Source organism: Ailuropoda melanoleuca, chromosome 12, assembly GCF_002007445.2.
Source record: "Ailuropoda melanoleuca isolate Jingjing chromosome 12, ASM200744v2, whole genome shotgun sequence".
Lineage (NCBI taxonomy): Eukaryota > Metazoa > Chordata > Mammalia > Carnivora > Ursidae > Ailuropoda > Ailuropoda melanoleuca.
Genome location: NC_048229.1, coordinates 23440667 through 23454353, shown reverse-complemented (window position 1 = coordinate 23454353; position 13687 = coordinate 23440667). Strand labels below are relative to the sequence as shown.

Below are 13687 nucleotides of genomic sequence, written 5' to 3'. Positions count from 1 at the left end.
TTAGAACTGAATTACAGCCAGATTTAAGTGGTATTTGCTCCAGAGAGGAGAACTGACAAGGACGAATGGCCCCTGGCTGGTATATTGTAAGATAATTGTAACCATGGCAGTATTTGTTTCCTGATATTGTGGCTTCTAAATTTAAGTGGCGAGGTTCGTCATAGGAAAAAACCCATTTGTATGTTTCAGGTTGCATTTAAATTATCCCAACTTCATTATTCCAACATTAGAAATAGTTGTTTCCTGTGGAGTAGCTGGTCCAGCAATTTGCTTAATCTCCTGTGGAAGTGGTTTTTGCCCTGGCGAGTAATATCTTTTAATAAAGTGAGTTTTCTGGGAAGTCATACCTAACAATGGTGACTTTGAAAAATCTAGATAAAAGAATATGAGAAGCTCGAGAATGAGGAAGACCGCCTTTGCAGAAGCCGGCAAATTTATGACACCTACATCATGAAGGAGCTGCTGTCCTGCTCACATGTAAGTATTGCTTTCTGTCCCGTGCCTTTAGTCTGGACAGGAGACAGCTTGCATTGTTTCTAGAAAGGCAAACAGGAAGAAGAGGTTTAAAAATCGAACAGTACTCCCCCAGGACGGGACCCATGACTTCTCTTCTGTCATTTGTTTGCTGGTAATGCTGACATAAAGTGCTTGCTCTGTCTACTCCAAGGATATTTCCAAAAGCAAATTCTTTCACGGCAAAAAACAAAATGATGAAAATAAAATTGATAGCTCATGTAGACCCATGGAAAAAAAGGCCGGTCTCAATTCCAGACTTTCTATAAGCAGTTAAGCTTCATTATTGTTAATTTGGCTGTACTTTAGATAATTAGGCTAATCAAATATTGATCAATAGAAATCTTAAATGGTTTCTTTGGATTAATGAGGAAGAGTAATAATTATTATGTTAATTTTAGTCACAGTTAAATAATGGTGGAAATATTTTTCCCCCCTGTAAATCAGATAAACAGTCCATTCAGTCATTAGGGTAAGCTAGGTTCCCAGGAAATTATTCCACCAGGAGTGAGTGGAGGAATTAGTAGTCCAAATTTACCCCATAATGTCTCAGAGAGTTTTCTGAAGGAGTGGCCTCACGGTCCTCACCTGCCGTGTCCAATACAGAAGCCACTCGCCCCATGTGGCTATTTAAATATAAGGTTATATTAATTAAAATCCAATGGAGTTTAAAGTTTAACTCCTCAGTGCCTTGCGAGCCACATTTCAAGGGCTGGGGAGCTGCGCGTGGCCAGTGGCTCCGGTATTGGGCAGCACGGATCCACGACATTTTGTCATTGTGGGAAGCCCGAGCGCACAGCGCTGGCCGTAATCATGATTTATTTAGTGCTTCTGTATGTACTGCATCTCTCACGGTCCTGACTGCCATTCGAGGAACTGTGGCTGCTGGCACCTCTTGTGCCGTGCATTGCTTTGTTGTCCTCACCGAACTTGTAGTAGACAGGCTTCCTGAGCTAGTCCTGATGGCTGATGCTCTGGGCCTCGTGACCTTGCCGGAGAACGGTTGAACCTTGCAGAATGCCAGATGCCCCGCGGGGATCCCCCTGAAACCTCGTCTTCATGTCGCTCAGCAATTGAGAGGGTTTTTGGCAGTGTGATGGGTGTCTTCAGCTTTTCTTCTTACGGTGCATTATTAAAGAAGATGTAATTTGAAGTTTGGAGGGAGAGCAGAGTGTGTCGTTCTTATCTGCTGTGGTCACAGCAAGACTTTACTTAACCTGCAGCCTTCTACCACCCTGGGTTTTAATTCTTAAATGGATTTCTGTGCACTTGTTTTCTCTTATATAGTGGAAATTTTACGGTTTCAGGACCCCGTCATGAACTAATTGAGGGATGTATACATTGAGTAAGGTGATAATAAGATTCTTTACACTTTTTTTTTTTAATCACAATAGTCTTAAACTCTTGTGGGATTAGGCGTGTCAGTCAGGTGCCCCCCTGCTCACCATCCTTCTTGCCACAGTGGTTAAGCACTTTGGAAGCTCGGAGGAGCAAGCATGTGTTTGGATTGCCCACGGATATCCAGCTGACTTTTAAAGATTGCACATCAATATAATTACCACAGGTCCCTGCTTAGTAATTGTATTAAACTATATGCTGTGATATTGTGTAACAGAGTTTTGTCACGTTTTATATATGTGGAAAAAAAATACTGTTTTCTTAAATTTTTTTGAAAAGCCATTCTCAAAGCAAGCTGTAGAACACGTACAAAGTCACCTGTCTAAGAAACAAGCGACATCAACTCTTTTCCAGGTAAGACAAAACTATTTCAAAATAAATACAGTTGGCCCTCGAATAGCACAGGGGTTGGGGCGCTGACCCCCATGCAGTCACAAATCCATATAGAACTTCTGGCTCCCACCTCTAAACTTTACTAATAGCCTTCTGTTGACCAGAAGCCTTACCGATAACATAAACAGTCGATTAACACATATTTTATATGTTATAGGTATTATGAACTGTATTCTTATGATAAAGTAAACTAGAGAAAAGGAAATGTTAATAAGAAAACTATATGGAAAATACATTTATAGTATTGTTCGTCAGCAAGTAAGTGGATCTTCGGGGTCCAGACTTACGTTGTACGAGCGTCACCTGTAGACTGTTTTCCATGAAGGGATGCGTACTGCACAGGTGAGCCAGGAGCCCTTCATCCTGGTCTAGCTGTGAATTTGCTCGGAGACCTTTGGAAAGCACCTGTCCACAGTGCCACAGCCTCGTGCAAAATGAGGAGAGGGATTAACTCTTCCCCATGGTTACCTTTAGCTCTGTGATTCCAAGAGGTAGAAAGTTCATAAGTAAAATAGCTAATTAAAAAAAACCCGACTCCATGGATTCATTAGCTTTTAGTTTTAAAATTCAGTATCAGTGCTGATTATCAACACTTTTAGTCATTTACAGAATGTGCTGTGTAACTTCCAGCACAGCACAGCATGAAAAACTTTGGCCCCTCGTTCAGAAATTAAGAATTTCAAGATGGCGACAGCAGGGACACTAAAACCAAGGCCTGGGCTCTTCTGAGCCTGAGCCCTGTGGGACTGCACGGGTCACACACCCGGAAAACCAGCCATGGTCTCTTGGGAAGCTTCTGTGCCTTTGCAGGAGCTATGCCAGAAAGTAGGGATGCAGTGGCAAACAGGACGGACCTGTCCGTACCTTCACAGAGCGTGCAGTTGAGCTGTCGATAACTATGAAATAAGCACAGTGATGAATCTGTTACAAAATCCTGGGCAAGTGCGAGTGGGAGCCGCAGGTCGTCGAAATCTCGTCAGGTTCCTATTTATGCAGTGTGGGATTTCTTTTCCAGCCCTACATAGAAGAAATTTGTGAAAGTCTTCGAGGCAACATTTTCCAAAAATTTATGGAAAGGTATGAAACTTCATGTGTGTACATAACATTTTTTTTGAGATATACTTGACATCTAACATTATGTTAAAATAATTGTGTGTGTGTGTGTGTGTGTGTGTATAATCTTATATCCTGTAGGTATACCTCATTTTACCCAGTGAGCACTGTCATGAAAATGGGTGTCGATGTATTCATTCGGCAAGTACATACCGAGCATGTATTGCGTGCCAGCCTTCACGTTAGACCGTCACCTCAATACTCTACATTATTAGTTAGGATTCGCACATCTTGATGTCTCTTTGAACCTGTAGCTCTTTGGCTTCACAACGGCCAGAGATTAAATAGACTATGGGACCACACTATTGAAAGTGGTTAAAAGTATCTTACTGGGACACCTTTGCTAAGGCAAGCACGGTTCTGTAACCTACCTAATTCATTTGTTTGCTCTTTGAGATCCTGTCTCCCAAGGTGGGACAAGCCTGCACTTGATTCTCTGTGTAATAGAATTTGAGGGTCTAGGCAGATGTCTGTGGCCACATACATTATTCATAGCCCTGATAAATATGTCCCTTTGAGCCACTCAAACTATACGAGTACGTTTGTCATCCGAAACCCCAGACATGCTCAGCGATGCCTATAAGTGGCCCGCCCCTGCGCCTTCCCGGCTCCCAGCCGTCAGCTCGCTGGGATTTTGAGTATCCCTCTGAGATGGTGCCCCGCTGGAACCGGGACTCTCTTCAGCGGAATCTGCTTTCACACTGACTGTGCTCTTCTCCACAAACTCGGCTCATTTCTAGACAATTGCCGTGATGATCGTGTGTCGGTGCTGGAGCAGCCCACAGCTGTTCAGTAATTGCCCTGTGAGAACGAACGCTGCTTGTCTGCGGTTTTTTCCCCTCCACGTATTCACAGAACTAAAGTAATGAAAAAAGAAAAAAAAAAACAGTTGTGTTATGATGCCACCAGAGTTCAAGAGATAATTTTATCCTGGAGTAGAGTCAGTACTTTGGGAAACTAATATGCATACAAATGATTATTACCCTTTTCTGAGTCGGAGCGGAGACTTGGCCAGAAAGCAGTGGCTCACGCTGAGGGGATAGGCTGGCCGTGTGTCTGCGGGGTCCGGCCTGCCCTCTCTCCGGTACTGTTAGTTCGCACATCTGACCTTTCCCAGCTCTTGGGTCAGCCGAGCTTCTGTGTGGTCGTTGGAGAAGAGGGGAGAAATGGGGATGGGAATTTAAATTGGGGGAGGGGGTCTGGTAGCTCTTTCTTTGCTGACTGGCCACCTGGTCCACCCACATGTTCTTGTGTCCCACTGGGTGAGCCTTCTGCTCTCACTGCCACAAGAAATCCAAGCTGTTGGCGTTTTAGGCAAGCAGGTACGCTGGATTTTCTGAAGCCATTAGCCATGTTATGTAAAGTATTTTCAACGCGAATTTCTTCATTTTTATCCGTTTCTTGTCCTTTTCATGTTAATACGTTCTCAAATGAGAATTTAAAAACTCCATTGTCAGGCCTAGGGGGTTTTGAGCTTGGGTTTTGAAAAGCATGAACACTTCCTAAATAGAACCTTGTAGCCCTCGTCCTCATCAGGACTGGCCACACTCTGAGGGCCTCGCGAGTAAGGCGATTTCTCGGGCTGATAGTAGGGGGAGAGCTTCAGCCACGCTGGTCTCCTCTCTGCCCTCGCTTGACGCCAGCAGGGACACAGGGCTAATGGGTTCCAGGCCGGGCTGAATCTGGGAAGGAGGCTTTCCCTCTTCGGGGTGAGGGTTGTGAGTTTCAGTGGGGCAGTGAGCTTCACTGGCCCGCGATCCAAAGCCTGAGTCACAAACGGGGGTTAAACATGCTGACTCTCCCGCACCCTCCCTGCACCCCTGCGTGTTTGTATCGTTAACCTCTGACCTTCCCTCGGGGTGGGGGGGGCTGTTCCTCATCTGCAAGGGCACTGGCTGTCAGGAGCCCCCTGTTGCCCAGGCTCTGCTGTGTTCTCAGCCCCAGTCCCTCTTCTGTCAAAGAGCGCCCATTCTCGTAATTAGGTACTGACCAGAAATAGCACTCAGGGAACCTCTGTGGACACATGACTGAGCCTGGCCACCCCGGGGCCATCTCTACTTCCTAAAGAAGAACTGGCTACAGAAAACCTGTATTTCTTGGGCAAAATGTATGTCTGTAGGTGTCCCTTGTGTGTGTGTGGGGGGGGGAATGTTCTTTTGAGGCAGGGTATGTGTTGGGATTTGGTTCTTTTGACTCTCTCTCGGTCAGCATGACAATTCTCTCTCTGTGGTGGTTAATCCTCCGCAGCTAGTTTGCGGGTTTGTAAAACATGCCAGATCACTGCCCCCTGTTGCCAGCTCTGAGCTCCAGAATCCGGGAGAAAAGGGAGTATGGGAGCTAGCCCACCATACCAAGCGAATTTCAAAGTGACAGTCATAGATTTTTAAGTATGGAGAATACCCCAGTGTGGTTTTGCCTTTTGCACTCACCATACTTAAAAAAAGAAAGAAAGAAAGAAAAAAAACTGATTGAAATAACTCTTAGAAATGCTCAAAATAGGGGCGCCTGGGTGGCTCAGTCGGTAAGCGTCTGCCTTCAGCTCAGGGTGTGATACCAGTGTTCTGGGATCGAGCCCCACATCAGGCTCCTCCGCTGGGAAGCCTGCTTCTTCCTCTCCCACTCCCCCTGCTTGTGTTCCCTCTCTCGCTGGCTGTCTCTCTCTCTGTCAAATAAATAAATAAAATCTTAAAAAAAAAAAAAAAGAAATGCTCAAAATATAATTTTATTTTAGTAACCTCACAGAGGTGATAGATCAATGAAACACTCTGTAAATGTCATTTTAGATTCATTGACAAAAGATGCTACATAATTACAAAGAGTTCTTCTGCTTTTGATTTTTCAACTTGACTCTATTAGCCACAGAAATATTTTTAAAAGATCCTTAGATGGCGTATTAAACAAACCCCCAGGCGCCTAGGGTATTTAGATGCCTTAAGGCATTCTGTTATAATGCTGGTAATACCTGAACCGTGCACTTCATAAGTACTCTCTCCCTCCCCTTCTTCCTTTCTTTTTCATTCCTTCATTCATTCATTCACTCACTCATTCATTCAAAGAATCCTGGTTGCTGTGCCCATGTAAGGAATTGTGCCAGGGGCTCCGTGAAATCCAGCAGTCACCAAGAATATTCTTTGCCTTTGAGGAGTATTAAATCTAGAATGCATTTCTTTTGAAAAAAATGTTTTAAAACAAACACTACAGATGGTGTTACTCATTAATAAACATAATGAAAATTAATGTCTTTATTACAAAGCTGTGGGGATAGATGTTTTTCAAGACAGAGGGATAAAAAGTACTCATCAAGCCGTTGAGTAAATTGTGGGAACAAATCTGCTCCGTGAGACTTACCGCGTCTTGTGATTCTAATCTAAGGGCTTTTTCTCCTACAGCCTTTGTATCTTTGCGCGGCGGTACTTGGTCTGGGTTCCGATCCAGCCCTACCCCATCTCTCAGTGTGTGACCTTGGCCAGGCCGTGGTCTCTTCTGCTGCAGAATGGGCCTCATCATTCCTGCTCACAGACCTGCTCATATTGTCGCCGGAGAGGAAATGACCAGGGCCGGCACGTGGAAAGCGCCATCTGCGCGTTCGCTGCTGTTAACCATTATTCATACGTATTTTGTCATTTAGGGCTGCGTGGCCCAGTATGGGGGCCACTAGCCACACGTGGCTCTTGAGCACTTGAAATGACGGAGTGTGCATTAAGATGGGCTCTCAGTGCCAAATACGCACCAGGTTCCACGACTTAATATAAAGACAAGAATGTGGAAGGGCTCGTTATTCCTCTGATGTACCGATTGCGTACATGGGGGAGTGGTAATTTCTTGCTCTATTGGAGTTAAATAAAATACAGTATTCAAATGAAAGTGTGTATGGGGCTCACGTTTTAGGCCTTCTGTTGGGTGGTGCTGATTCAGATAGAAATGTGACCACAGCGGTCATCACAATTTAAGGGAAATATGGCATCTTTCCCCTGAATCATAAAATAAAGCCACGAAGACCAGTGAAGGCTTTGTGAGAAGGCGCTGAAGGAAACTGGGAAGCAGCACGAGTGATGCCGTCCTCGTCTGTCGTTTGTATTGCTCTTTAAGTCCGATTCGTGTGATACGCAACTTCTCAGTGGCCGTTTCTGTTCTTTTTTAGTGACAAGTTCACTCGATTCTGTCAGTGGAAAAACGTAGAATTAAATATCCATGTGAGTATCCTCTTACCCTTTCCTTTTTTTAAATAAAAACTTCCTCTGGCTTAACTTCGTGAGAAAATACTTTATACCCCGGAGCGCACTCCCACGGGTAATACGCTGTCTAAACAGATGTCACTCTTACAGCTCTGTGTACGGAGAATTCATCCTCCCGTACCCGGCCTCGTAAACAGTTCGGGTTTTAATTCTCTTTTTTCAGATTCATATAAGAATGTGTTTATTTATTTAAGAAAGGGCATTTTAAGCAGCGTTTGACCCTTCCACAGAAATAGTAGCCAAAATACAAGGCCCCCACATAATGTCCTTCCCACAGGCCCTTGGCTTTTGCCATCCTGGTAAAGTCTCCCTTCTCGTTCATTATTATTAGGTATAATCTTGTGATAAAAATGATGACATCTTTTATCAGACCAAAGGTTCATCTCCTCTTTGATCATTTCTGAGAATGAGAAAAGCAGCCCTCAAAGACAGGCTCCTTTCTAACATGCACTTCCTGTGAACGTCTCATCTGCTCTCAGCTTTCGACGTCAGAAATTCCAGGGACGTCCCCTTCTTCATTTTTAGAACCCCCCTTCCTTGGTACAGCCTCTTTTACTTTCTCCTTCATGTTCTCCCTTCACATACAGATGCGAAGAGAAAAAGAAATAATCAACTGGATTGTTTTTTTAGTGGTTTTCCTTTTTTTTTGTAGGTTTTGTAGTTTTTTACTTGCTGGTACCATTGGGAGCAGTTTTTTTTTTTTTTTCAATTTCTCCTTTCTTTCACATTTCCTGGCAGAATTTTAGAAACAAGAGGGCAGTAACACATTTTTCAAAAAATCCTTTCCGTCTGCCATAGATCTTCCTGATGCATTTGCTCTTTCAGCAGACCTGGTGCACTCACATCCTGCTGTCCCCCGAGCATCACATGTGAAGCCTGTGGGCCCAGTTACCTGGCTGCAGACATGGTGTCCGAAGGGTTGTTTGGGGGAACCCTCCAGGAAACTGTCCACCTTTGTGGCATCTAAGACTATTAAACGTGCTCAGGAAGCAGGGCGTTGCTGAGACAGTGACACGAGGAGCGGGCTTTATGTACTTTGTTCGTATTTAGTGTCTCGTCTCAGGCTCACACGCCCAGCACGAGTCCTCGCTATTCCGTGATGTTATCGATGAAAAATTCACATGGCCAGCATCCGTTGGTTTTCCGATCATACGGCCCGCGATTATGAAAACACAGATGCCCTTGATGTAGGCATGTTTTTCTACCGTGACAGTTCCTGGAATTGCTGAGCTGTTCCCAAACTTCCGCTTCACAATAGCTAAGGACCCTTTCATTTTGACTAGAAATTTCACACTCCCTTGTCTTCAGGGTATATATACGTCATATCACCTAACGTTTAGGAGGTCGGAAAAACAGTCTTAACTCGACTCCCGCTCTGTTGTCTGCCCATTTGCCTCCCTTTGGTGCATTTTGGGGGTGGAGCAGAAAGAGGTTCTAGAATGTCTTGCCACCTTGCGCATCTCATCTCTTAGAGCAGTCAGTCATAGAAAGGGCAGATCCCTCTATCGGAGCTGCTGTTTTTGTAACCATGTCTTACATGAAAACAGCAACAGAATTTTAATGCAACTCTGTTTCCATTTCATGTTTTGAATTCACAGTTGACCATGAATGATTTCAGCGTACATAGGATCATTGGACGAGGAGGATTTGGTGAAGTGTACGGTTGCAGGAAAGCAGACACTGGAAAAATGTAAGCTCTCTGTGGGTTTTATGCTGGCATCAACAGGAAGTGCCTACATTGATTTCTGGAAGCCCATTATCTCACTCCTGAAGTACCTAACTTCAGAAAGAAAGAGGCTGTATTTTGTTAAGCATTATAAATGAGGACAGTCAGCTGGAATGTCCACTTCCTAGGGCTCAAAGGGAAGTTAACCAGGAAGGAGGAAGTTAACCCTGTCAGGAGCCCCTGTGGTTCAGGCCAGGGGTGAAGGAGCCCGGGATCTGGAGGTGACCAAGAAGGGGTGTTACGTATAGCTTCCTGGTCCAGTCCTGCTGCAGAGAATTCTCTGCTTTGCGGAGGACAGACATTGTCTTCTAAACAGTGGCCCTCCTGTGATTTAGCATACGCACTTTGGGGGGACACCGCATCCCGGGAGATGTCGGTTCCATAGATGGGTAGATCGAGCGCTGGTGAGACGGATGCCCTGCCTGCTACGAGGATCATGGTCGTGGGGCTCCAGCACCGTCTTAGTCACTTCTCTTACAGGAGGAGGAGGAAGTTGATGTGAGGCCGTTACGTGCCCACGAGCCAGGCGCGACCCTCTTCTGGAAGGTGAATGGTGGCGGAGTTCTTAAGGAGTGCAGGGGAGGAGGTGGTTTTTTTTGTTTGTTTGTTTAAGTATAGAAGCAGGGTGTTTAAGTGAACGTATCTGGAAGCAAAAGACGATGGGAAAATACGGTTTGAGAGACACAGGACTACAAGTGTGGTCCAGTGACGGGCGTGTTGGAGCCATGGCAGGTGGCATTGCCTGTGCGGCCTGCTTGATGACCTTACTGTCGGCGTAAGGAGGAGTAATCCGGGTGGCCGACTTCAGCGCCTGCCTCCCGCTGCCTCCCCAGCACCGCCCAGCATTGTCGCTCAGCCTCCGCTTGGGTCCTCCCTGTGACCGGGCACTGACAGCTTTGCCAGGTCGCCCTCCTACTGTGCAGACAGGTGCAGGCATGGGCGGCCCACGGCGGGCCAGAACTGGCTTGCAGCAGTTTGTGCCGCCGCCCAGCCTCTGCATCCTGGTCTGTAGGGTCGCGAAAACACCTCCTCATCGTGAGAATGGAATGAGATAATGCACGGTCAAGCGTGTGGACCACTGCCTCTTCCACAGTCAGTGTCTGTGAACAGTCAGTATTAGTGAACAGTGTGACCGGGTCTCTCGTCCCCCTTGTGTAGCCCCACGGTGAGCTCTGATCCGACGTGGTGTGCGTGTCACTTACTCCCCGTCACTGACTGTTTGTTCTCCTTCATCACTGCTGCTTGTCCGGGTTTAGGGGATCTGCTCATCTGCTACACGACGTAGATGTAGAAATTAATAATATCAGCGTGTCTCTTCATTACATTTATTATTTCACGTGATTCTCAGTGCGTGGGAAACTGTCTTCGACCTTCTAGATTAAGGGTAGACGCTTTCTGGGAGTCCCGCAGCTAGAACGTGGCCCGGCTCAGTCCCTGTGGATGTGGGAGTGTGTCCTTCCGGTCCCCAGGCTGCCAGTTACTGGCTCCGGAGCCCATCCGTGAGCTACCACCTCCCTCAGAAGCCCAACCCTCAGCTTGCTCAACCCAGGGGCTCCAGGCCTGCGTACGCCGGCTTCTCTGGTCTGCTGTGTAAACGTTTTACCAGACGTCATCGTGGTGGGGTAGCCATAAAAGTAGTATGGAGCAGTTTGAAAATTCATCGTGGAAATTAATTATTTCAAGAACATGTCTCTTCATAGGTTCTCAATATGCGATTCCATAATTAAGCAAAGTAATGTCTCCATCGGTGGGTTTGTTACAAAGAACACCTGGAAGCCTAGGTAAAATGAGCAAATTTGAACCCCCACCTCTGTTTTGCTCTAAATCGTCACATTGTAAGTTACGATCGGTTTGAAACAAATGGATCTTCTGGGTCCTGTCACAGCCAAACAACCGTCCAGGTTATGTACCTGGGCCTTATAAAGTCACCCATCAGTGGGGACTGGTAGTCACACACACAGAGTTCTAAAGCCCCTGAAACCCCTGTAAAAATTTCCTTTTCGCTTTCTGCTGAAAAGTCACCCTGCTTGCTTCAACCTGTGAGCATGGAGAATGCCTCTAACGTGACTATATTTCCTTAATGGGAGTTCGTGCCAAGTTTTCAAAAAGCTTAGGTTGTCAGTTATTTCTTCTCCACTAGCTTTCATATAAAAATCTTAGGATTCTTTTTATTATTTGAAATATGATAAGTTAAATATCAAGATTCGATACAAATCAGGGACCCCTGTCTGGCTCAGTTGGTAGAGGGTGTGACTCGTGATGTCGGGGTCTGGAGTTTGAGCCTCATGTTGGGTGTGGAGGGATTACTTAAAAAAAAAAATTACTTACTTAAAAAAAAAATTAAAAACAAATCAGTAAAAGTAGCATTTCAGAATGTGCTTTTTAGAGCCCACGCCTTCCCTTTTCGTTTTGTTGGTTGTCAGTGCTTTAGAGTCTTGCGCTCTGCACTCTTGCAAAATCTTGACCACTGCCAAAGTCACAGTTTCTAAATGCTGAATGTTACGCACATATCCCCTCACCCCTGCGACACACACATAGTAGTGCTGGGCACCAGTACGTGCAAAATTTATTTATATGCCTCTGCTTTATGCTCTTATTGGACTGGAACTTCTAGTCATGTAATGATAGAAATGCCTAAATTATTGCTGTTTTTTTTTTTAAGAAACCTTTCTTTTTTAGAATAGTTTTAGGTTTAGAAAGGAGGGACAAAGACAGCACAGGGAGCTCCCATGGCCCACACCCTGTCTCCCTGTCTTACATTGGTTGCAACAAATGAACTAACATCAATACCTTATTATGAGCCAAAATCTCTACTTTATTCACATGTCCTTAGTTTTACCCAATGGCTTTTTCTGTTCTCGGATCCCACATTACATTTAAGTCATCATGTCTCCGGAGGCTCCTTTAGAGTGACGGTTTCGCAGACTTCCCTTGTTTTTGGTGGCCTGGACAGCTTCGAGGAGTCCTGGTCAGGGGTACCATAGAATGTCTTCCAGTTCGGCCGTGCTTTCCTCCTGGTTATACTGGGGCCGTGGACTTTTGGAAGCAAGACCCCAGAGAAAGCCCCATTCTCATCACATCCCATCATGGGCGCCCGTCATTAACATGACTCCTCACTGTTGATGCTGACCTTGACCGCTTGCTTGAGGTCGTGTTTGTCAGGCTGCTCCACTGTAACATCCCTGTCCCCGCTCCTCCGCACTGTTCTCTTAGGAAGGAGCTCACTGTGTGCAGCCCTTACCTTAGGAGTGGGGAGGTATGCTCTGCCTCCTGGAGGGGCCTTTGAATTTTTTTAACACGTGCAAATTTAAAAAAAAAATTTTTTTTTTTTTTGCACGACACTTGGGTACCATTTTGCTTCTTTCAGACACTTCCCAAACTTGTAGAAACTTTCCCCAGTACGACGTGTATCGTTTAAAGCAGCTTAGATATATTTTCAGTATAGCTTTTTCAATAACATTTCTGTTTCTAGGTATGCAATGAAATGCTTGGATAAGAAGAGGATCAAGATGAAACAAGGAGAAACATTAGCCTTAAATGAGAGGATTATGTTGTCCCTTGTGAGTACAGGGGTAAGTATTCCGTTTCGAGCGCTGCTTGTTTCTGTATTCATTGGTTGGTTGGTTTTATCAGGACAATTTAATTAAAATACAAGCATTCTCTTCCAGCAAATTATGCAGCTAGCCAGTTCTTGGGCAGGTTAGAATTTATAGCAGGGAAGAGCAGCACTAAGTTAATATAAATAGTGTGTAATTCTCATATCATCTCTGTTTAATTTGGGAGTTAGAGAAGTGTTAGCGGCCATCATCATGACACCCACGGCTTCTCCCATCAGTGGCTGTTTATGGCTTCCTTCTTGGCAGAATATGCTCGCAGAGAGGGCAGGAAGTAATCGTGGCAACAACAATGAAATCACTTGAGTCTAGTTAAGAGCTGACTGCGAGATGAAGGACTAACCCGAGAAGGAAGAGCACGAGGAAAGCAGCTCTTGTCCTCCGTAAACAAATAGAGGGAGGACGTATCGCGGGTTACTCAGGCCTGAATTGCATTTGGGTCTGTCCCCAGTCTCTAGATGACAGCTTTATCGTTATCTATCTTGCTGCTTTTTTACTTGCTGAGCTCTTCGCTCATTTCCATTTTCAAGACCATGTTTCCACCTGTTGGACATTGCATTTGTCTGCCAAGCTAGCATTTTTAGCTCAGCCTGTGCAAAATAGTGTCCCATTCTGGCTTCTTTTGCAGTGAATGATATGACCCATGAGCAAAGCCTTGGCTTGTGTTTATTTGAAAGGATGTATATAAAGACACC

General features: G+C 45.2%; 1 protein-coding gene across 4 annotated transcripts in view; it reads left to right on the top strand.

The window, feature by feature from the left end:
• The window catches only part of GRK3 (G protein-coupled receptor kinase 3), a 127867-nt gene that overhangs the window by 63764 nt on the left and 50416 nt on the right, over positions 1-13687 (top strand). For all 4 annotated transcript variants that reach the window (XM_034638668.1, XM_034638666.1, XM_034638667.1 and 1 more), the window contains 6 exons: positions 376-477; positions 2191-2265; positions 3320-3381; positions 7559-7610; positions 9251-9342; positions 12851-12950. In XM_034638668.1, coding sequence (XP_034494559.1) covers positions 376-477; positions 2191-2265; positions 3320-3381; positions 7559-7610; positions 9251-9342; positions 12851-12950 — 483 coding nt within the window. The remainder of the gene's footprint in view (positions 1-375; positions 478-2190; positions 2266-3319; positions 3382-7558; positions 7611-9250; positions 9343-12850; positions 12951-13687) is intronic.